The 8,800-nt window shown below is 51.1% G+C and overlaps 2 protein-coding genes across 2 annotated transcripts; one reads left to right on the forward strand and one right to left on the reverse strand.

Moving 5' to 3' along the window:
* Positions 1-32: 32 nt before the first annotated feature.
* On the forward strand, positions 33-2,309 carry KD926_004291 (uncharacterized protein; the record flags this gene model as incomplete). The annotated part of the gene is made up of 1 exon (XM_053095120.1): positions 33-2,309. The coding sequence occupies one exon, from the start codon at positions 33-35 to the stop codon at positions 2,307-2,309; it is 2,277 nt and encodes a 758-aa protein (XP_052950188.1).
* Positions 2,310-2,481: 172 nt separating this feature from the next.
* On the reverse strand, positions 2,482-7,441 carry KD926_004292 (uncharacterized protein; the record flags this gene model as incomplete). Its single annotated transcript, XM_053095121.1, has 3 exons — positions 2,482-5,655; positions 5,705-5,859; positions 5,908-7,441. The coding sequence occupies 3 exons, from the start codon at positions 7,439-7,441 to the stop codon at positions 2,482-2,484; spliced, it is 4,863 nt and encodes a 1,620-aa protein (XP_052950189.1).
* Positions 7,442-8,800: the final 1,359 nt, after the last annotated feature.

An 8,800-nucleotide genomic window follows, 5' to 3' on the forward strand; every position in this document is an offset into this window, starting at 1 on the left:
TCTATCATGATTCCGGTCCTTTAGGCTTCGTCATGGCCTCGGACATCAGGCGGAAGCCAATTCCTGCTCCAATCCCTTACGATGATTTCGGCGTTACCCGTGGTGTGACGTCCGTCCCCACTCCACCCCCTGAATATCACCTCCATGCGCCAACAGCTTCAGCGAGACCTCTCCCTCGATATCCAAGCCAGCCTCAGTTGCGCACTCCTTCTCCTTCGAGGAATCTGCCTCCGTCGTTGATCCCCGCCGGATCGAACCATTCCCTGCCGCGATATTCCAGCAACTCCGACCTTCGTCCCCCAACTGCACACAATCTTCAACCCCCGTTAACGCCTGCCTACAGCCCACAACTGCCACCGAGATATCCCAGCATCCCCGACCTTCGAGCCCCAAACCTCTCCGAAAGTTCCTATCGTCCATCGACTTCAAGTGGCCCCTCTAATATACATCCTCAATATCCAACCCAACCTGTCCTCCGCTCCTCCAAGTCCTCAAACAACCTCCGTCCGCCATTAACCTCCACCGTCTCCGCGCAAACGCTACCACGATACCCCAACCTTCTCGATCCTCTCACACCTAATTCCTCCGATTCATCCATCCATCGTGCTGCCACCGATGTCCTCCCATCAAGCACACCACCCCGTCCGGCCACATCCGCGACATCCGAGCCTTCCGCCGTCCAAAAGGCCTACGGCGAAGCGCGCCATTTCCTCGGCGGCCTCATCGCCCACCCCACCGAATCAAACAAACACTACACCATCCTCCGTCACTCCCACGGCATCGTCTTCTACCGCGGCAGCACCACCTCTGTCACGCTCTCCATATTCTCCGACGCCCCCCTCCCCCCGGACCGAACCCTCTGGCTCCAAAGCAAAGGCTGGACCGGCAAGACCGGCATGCGCACCAAGGCCCTCCTCCGTCTCAACGACGACTGGATCAACGTGACCCCTTCCCTCGCCCTCCACGCCGACCAGGTACCCCCGTCCGATGAACGCGCCTGGCAGCGCGACATCGACAAGTTCCGTCGCAAGAACACATCCCATAAACTGCGTTCCCATGTCCTCCGCGAGACCGTCGTCGCCCGTATCCCCGCCGACGCGGGCGACGGATACTTCCAGCTTGTGCTCTGCGGACCCAAGAAGAAGGTCCTCTGCGGGAGTCCCATCTTCCGTGTCCTTTCGACCTCGCTCAGCCCAAGCTCCGTCCGCGGTGCCAGTCTAAGCACCCTACCTCTCGAAATGGGCGCCATGGTCCTCGGTCTCTACGCCCAGGCCACGGCCAACAGAGTCATCGGGCCCGCTGCCGCAGTCGTCCAGTCGAAAGTCGACACCTACTCCCCCAGCCCGATCAAAAAATACGCCGCCGAAAAGGCTATCACCGTCAGCGGCGTCGGGAACCAAGTCGCGGGCATGATCAAGGGGGCACCCGAAACCGCGAACCAGGCACAACTGCAGGGACAGGGACAGTTCCAGCCCGCCGAGTCGTTAGATCTAGGTCCCCAGGCCCCGTTTCCCATGGACTTCAAAGCCCGAGGCTTTCCGTCATCGTCTCCAGAAACAACCGACGACCTCCGATACTCCCTCTCCAAAGTCCCTGATTCCATCACCGATCACCTCCATGGTATCTTCTTCGGCTGGGCCCGATTCCTCGATTCCAAGACCTCCCAACAATGGTTCCAAGCCATCATCTCAATCCAATCCCTCGACCCAACCCTCCAAACCCGCGTCAACATGTCCCAGACCCTCCGCAAAACCGTATCCCTTCGTCTCTTCGACGCCGAATACGAATACCCATCGTCGCCGCCACTACAACCATACCTTTCCCACGCCCAAACCGTACCCCAAACGCCAACACAAGCACCAATCCAGCGACCAACACCACAACCGAAATTCCAAATCCGCATCCTCGGCTTCCTCCGACCGAACCTTCCTCCTCCCACCGCCAGCACCGAAAAAGATCTCCTCTTAGCACGCGAACAAGCCACCGAAACGGCCCTCCTGGCTGAAGCATGCGACGCGACCTACGCACAAAGCGCGCTGGATCATCCCGCTTGGGGACCGGATGCCATACCTAACCTTGGCCCTGATCCTGGAGTTGGACCTAGAGCTGGAGGTGGCCCTGGTGCTGGACCTGAAGGGTATAATAATGGGAAATTGGTAGAGAGGGCTCGAGAGGGGGTTCAGGGCGCTGTGGCGAAGGGTCAGAGGATGGTTGAGAATGTGCCGTTGCATTGGATCGGCGTGAGGTCGACGGCGGCGGAGATTAGGGATCGGGGAGTTGGTGCTAGTGGGTTCTTTATCGTGAGGTAGATTTCCTCTTCCTCTCTCTAATCATCTGTTTGTATACTAGGAGGGAGACGTGTATATTTTGTATCATGTATTGTGGAAATGCATATAAACTAAGTGGTTTTATATACTAACCAAATGAAAATAAAAAACCCCCAAAAGAACAATAAACCAAAATCACAAACTTGAACAGAAATCATCCATCAATTTGCCACGCCATCCGACTCACGTATTCATTCCCACTCCTTTTCCACTCCATCAACATTCCCTCCACTTTCCCATCTGCTCGGATCTCGCTCCGTTTCACCTTAGACAGCAACTTCGCCACGATCCTCACTGTCAGACAAGTTTGCATCTCCGTACTGTTGGCATCCAACCCATCGCCAAGCTTCAACGCAAGAGGTAGAGCCAAGTTCCCTGCGACAGACCCCATCATCTCGTCGATATGGTGAGACTCGAACAGAGTCACAGAATCAGTACATTGCTGAATAAGTTTGACCACTTTTTCCGCGAACGAGCTCGACGGGTCCGGATGGAGAGGATTGAAATGCGCCGCGGGGAGAAGCTTTGTCTCCAAGTGTAGAGTAGACGGAAGCTTGGCACTGAGAGCATTGTCTGTCTTATCTTCCCTCGCGCGCTCAACGTCCAAATAGATTTCATACATCAGATCGTTGAAGAACTGGTATCGTTTGTATTGAGCGTGTGGATTGGTGGACGTGTCATCACGCACTCTCCGTAGACTTGTCAGGCCGTTTATGACGGTGCTATGAGATACGATGCGTCCATTGGAGGACGCGTCGAAGGTCACTGGGTTTCGGGTCACGATTCCCATGCGGTACTGATATTCCGAACAGATGGCCTTGTCGGTGATACCTGTTGTTTCTGGCAGGGCAGGCTTCAAGCCTCGCATGAGGAGCGAGTTCAGATGGTGGAATTGGTTGGCCCTGCGATGGAAGCCGAGGACCTCGTTCCAGTGCTGAATTGCAGACGCATACGCTACGGAGCTCGCTTTTGCGGACTTCACGATGTGCTCGTTTATTGTTTCAAAGATAGGGCTCGTGATGTATGCCAGGACAGAGGAGCTATGAGTGCGAAGGAAAGATGCAGGAAGATGGTCGTGCCAGATGTTGAGCATAAAGTCGATTGTGTCAGGAACAAAAGGGCCGAAATCGATATTGGAACTTTCTAATACCTCAAAGTGATGCAGGAAACTTTTCATCCAACGATTGTGCTGTGCAATGGATTCATCAATCATCGGTAGTAGCACTTCCTGGACGTAGCGGCTGCGGTGGCTTTCGGGCATCTTGTGGAATGCAGTGAGTGTGAAAAGCTCAAGGTTTCGCTGAGAGCAGAGGCCAGTGATATCAGGGAGTTTTCCTTCTCCTTCTTCCCTGGTCCCTTTCGGGCTATGTTCCTCTCCGCTGGGCCTGACAGTCGAAAGACTGAGCTTTTGGAGAAACAAATAGGAGTCATCGGCCTTTTCAGAATCTCGCTCGAGAAGGGACAGCATCGATGAGATCACTTCGGTTTGCACGTCAACTTGGGACGAGGCACCATAGATTGATTGCAAGATAGACAGGCTTCTGCCAGTGGGGATGAAATCGGCAGCTGCGACAAGTTGGGCCACCATCTTGACGGTCGTGATTTTCACAAATGCAGACGGACTGCTTAGCCGTTCGCAGACAAAGTCTGATAACGACTGTACCAGACGTACTGCCTCATCCGGATGAAGAGCCTTTCCTAGGCTAATCAACTTCAAGTGCCGGTGGTAGGCTGAATCATCGGGGAAGTGTTCGATAATACGCAGGATAACATCAATGCCCTTCTCTGGCTTATCAGTAGAAGGAAACAGCTTGGTGAGCTCCACGACGCACTTCAAGAGCACCGGATATCCTGAATCTGATGCTGGTTTCAGGTTGTCTAGCAAGGACATTACCAAGCGGTATAGTACTTCAGTTGGCACAAACGCGATCCCCTCACTGAGCGCTTGGATTGCGCTAACCGCCGCATATGAAACATTCTTGTTTGCGAGCGAGAGAAACCGGCTACCGAGAGCAATTGGGGGCCATCGCGCAGCCTCTGAGCTTGGGAAAGTCTCGGGGAGAAGTGGCTGTTTAGCCTGTTTAGGTAGTGTTCCGAGAAAAAGCAATGCTGAAAGAACAACAGCGTCGCAGCCCCCTATGCCCAGAGTTTGAGAAACGTGGTTGATATAATCAGATGACCACATTCGCTCAGGACCAGAGCCTTCAATAATTTGCTCTATGATGACACTGGTGGGTGGAATTCGTCTGTGCATTCGACAGTACAGAACCGTCAGAGGTACGGTTATCTCAGTCTTCTGTCCGGCAAGACCGAAGGGATCCCATTTCATCACGTCTTTTCCTAAAGGTTGGTCTAGATAGGGTGTTTCTGGCATTGGAATGGAGTCAATCATCCTGCTAACCTTCTCCCAGCCCCATTCTTGAGCAACTTCGGCAAGCCAATGTCGGAATATGGATAAATGTTCTGGGTGTGGTGCGAGAACAGTCGCATAATGCTTCCAAACACGCATAAGTCGCTGATTCTGGTATTTGCGACTGCAATGGCCGACATATGAGGTTATGACACTCTCAAGTTCATCCACCTCCATATCATCTACATCTTCGGGGTCTATAACAGGGCGCATCAGCACTTTAACTGCACCAAAAAGGACATCGTTGATCTTGGTCGCAGCATATGGGATAGAATCTGGTCTTTCCACCGCAAATGGCACCAAATATGACGGTATGAGATGCTGCACAGTCAGGCCCACTGGAAACCCATCTTCTTGCTTATCGTCAGGCACTACATCGTCATCATCATCGAACAAGCCTTCCTCATCAAACATTTCTTCCCCTGCCTTGGATTTCCAGAGCTCATCACGACGTTGGATCAATCGATCCATGAACGAAAGAAAAGTTGGGGTGTTAAAGTGTTGAATGTGCAGTCCCGACAGCATCGGACCCTTTCCGGTCCACCAATTGTGTTCAACTCCTTTTCTGTCATAGTGTAGAAGGACTTCTATCAACGGATCTAACATCATGCCGGCGAGATTCGTCTCACTTGCTGACAGCTGCTTTCGGTGCCGACGCAATGATCTCATTCGATTCGCCACTACGCTTTCGAGAAAAGTCAGTATGCCACCAGCGATTCGTGCACGGTCCAGTGGCTCCTTGGATGCTTTCATTAATAGCTCGAGCATGCGCATCAGAATTTTATCGGCTTCTTTTGTTCGTTGTTGTAGCGCAGCCAGTGTTCTGGTCCCACCTGTAGACCTCGCTTCAACACATCCCAAGAGTTTAGACGACTTAGAGCCGAGTATGTAAGACTGCACCAGTCCAGGGAACACGACCTGTATCTATATTAGCGAGGCAAACTGAGAAGTAGAATGGACAACGTACACTGTCCCGTATAAACCGTGTAGACCATTGCATAACTTCATTGAAAATCCCCAATGATCCGGTGACCAGCGCCGTCTCTGTAGCTTGGTTCGCCCAGTACGATCTCATTACAGGGTCTTTGTCTTTCGCTGCTCGCCTTTCCATCTCGAAAATCCCTGCTCTTATTAGAAACGCAGGTTGAACAAGTCCTGGAATGAACATACCGGCTTTTGTCGTTGGGAAATCATCATCCGTCGTCGCCACGTCAGCCTCACACCGAGCCTTCAGCTGACACTGAACAGGCCATGATAACAGGCTACCTTCTCCATCAAGTGCAGGTAGATACTCGGTACATCCGTGCATTACCAGCATTCTGTCGAAGAGTTGTTTGATGTCTGCCGGCGGCAGGAGATCCATTATGCTGTGGGGCCATATGGGAAATAATTTCTTTTCTTTTATGGACGGAGGAAGGTCCAGGTCTATCTCAAGCTCTGAGGAGTGGCGACAGAATAGCTTGATGAATGGCAATCGCGCTTCCGCTGCGATCCCTCCCAAAACTGTTTGTATCGTCTTGAACAGTAATGAGCCACGACCAATTTGCGATAGCTGCACTGGACACCGACGATGTATCACGTCAATCAACAAAGCCTCCAACCTTTCTTTGTCATCGACCGTCGGCCGTGATGGGTGTTCCCGATGGGGTAGCCCCTTCGTGGGAGATTTTGTCTCAATAGCAGTCCCAAAACTGGCAATCGACCAGTAGCGGATCAACTCCGTGACCAAGAGCTCAGTAAGATCTTTGAAGGTTTCAATGGCTATAATCGGTAGTGCCTGGCTAACCAAATAAAAGATATGTTGGAAGGAAGCCTTTTGACGACAGACATGGCGGAGTGCTCCATGAATGTAAGGGTTGATCCGGGACGGGTTCACACTCTTCATTGTATCCACAAGCATCGTATGGAGCAGGTCTACAGCGAATTCAATACCTGGCAGTGTGTCCAATGTATCGGGCTGGTACTTCACGGGTGTGTATGGCACAGAAGAGCCGACCATGGCTCTGACGCAGTTCTCCGTTACGCTCTTCTGGACATATTTTGGCACTGTGGCACCGCCTGTAGCAATACGTCGCAACAATGTTGGATGGCGCACGGCAATTCTGGCCAGCAGCTTAGACGTCAACCGCGCTTCTGGAATGGATGACAACACATCCTCCAGATACGACGCCGTGCACAAAGGTAAAAGCGTGTCTAAGTGGTGCCATAGCGATCGAGATGATTTGTCTTGCTGTAGGAGGTGGACCAGCTGCTCAACAAGCACGGGCAAATCATCGTCCTGTCGGTGTATGCCTTTTGCAATGGCACCCAGGAGACTTGCTGTCTCAACAATAGACAGACCCCCAACGATATCTTTGATTCCTTCTGCGTTTCCCAAGCTGTCCCACACGCTCGATTTCCAAGTGGAAGTGCGTGAAAAGCGGGCGACCTGCTGGATGCCGATCGCTCGAACGTTATGAGAAATGGGGTCACGGAGAGCCGTAGATAGCAGTTGCGGGAAGTGTTTCATGGCAATAGGAAGCCATATCTTGTAGACATTGGATGGCAAAGCCTCGCTGTGGATGAGATCCAGCAACTGGGTGTTGATGGTGTTTACGTGCTCGACGGACGGTTCTTTGCCGATGAACTCGATGAAGTGGGCAGAGAGGGCGGGGTAGTTCAAGCGTAGGAGTTTCTTCGGTTGGAGGGCCTTGTCAATCGCCATTTTGATGAGTTTTCAATGTGAGTTTCGATGAAGGTTCGGGGTGGTGGAAAGGTGAAGGGAGGGTGGCTTCTGCGGCCTGAAAGAACCGAGAGAGGCACAGTCCCGTGATCGAAGGAATGATCCACGCCCACAGTGGATCTTCTCTCTTTGGCCCCCTCCACCTTGGCCTTGTTCACATCATGGCCATTATGACCTTGAGTTACACTGGGTCAATTGGCCCGGAACCTTGATCCCCCAATTGAGTTCGATCGATCGCCCACCTAGCATTCCTCCGAGGTGGAGCGCTATACTCCTTCAACTGCAAGTGCGAGATAACATTGGCAGTGGAAGAGCGCTTAGAGCCCACACCAAGCCTTCATCCATAATGTCTGGCCTTTACAGCATGGTTAGGGCATAGATGTGCCTTGATAACGTCTGTCATTATACTCTACAGACACGACTGGCTTTTAGTCTCTATCCCAAAGACCACGGGAGAGAGCCCACAACCGAGAATTCACGCCACTTACGCACAGACCAGATCTACTCAGTAAGCCGATTGATGGTTCTTCTAGTGGCATTGATCATATCGAAGTCAGATCATGCCCCATGCGGCTCCTGATCAAATCCCGGAGCACTGAGGGCTTTGCATTCATTTTGAACAAACAACCGGGGACTAACAGGCCAATACATGCCAACACTATAGATGTCAATCCAGGAAACAGGAAGGAGACACAATATCTGTCCTTTCGAGGTTTCATTTGGTGCCACACCGCTTATTCCGTACTTCGCACCTCAGTGAGCTCAATCTTTTTAGGGCACTCTGCAAGACATGAGGTATACAGGCTGACCGAGAAGATTCTTTCAAGCATTGCTTCGATCCCTAACGTCCCTAAATCAAGTCCAGTTATCAATAGGGAGTATCTTGAGGAAATCAGTGCAGAATCTGACGGGAGCAGTCCGCCGGGGAACGCGTGCGACCTAATCTAATTCCGGTTACTTCGACGGCCCGTGCCGGTTTTTGGGCTGTTCCACACTTTGGTAGAGTCAGTATCTACAGTACATGCTGAACTTGGTCTTTCGATGTTCTCGTACGGAGTATAGAATCACTTCACCGGGTTGGACTATTTGACAGTGCTTATTCTGGAGTGTTGTCTGAATAAACAAATCTCTCTGCTCTCCGTTTAGACTCTGTCGATTTATATATTATGTTGCTTTACCAATGGCATTTTGTTCATAGGTTTTTTTCTTTTTTTTTTTTTTTTTTTTTTTTTTTTTTTTTTTTTTTTTTTTTTTTTTTTTTTTGTTGTTTTTTTTTTTTTTTTTTTTTTTTTTTTTTTTTTTTTTTTTTTTTTTTTTTTTTTTTTTTTTTTTTTTTTTTTT

Source organism: Aspergillus affinis, assembly GCF_023601865.1.
Source record: "Aspergillus affinis strain CMG 70 chromosome Unknown NODE_207_length_36754_cov_85_093328, whole genome shotgun sequence".
Taxonomy (NCBI): domain Eukaryota; kingdom Fungi; phylum Ascomycota; class Eurotiomycetes; order Eurotiales; family Aspergillaceae; genus Aspergillus; species Aspergillus affinis.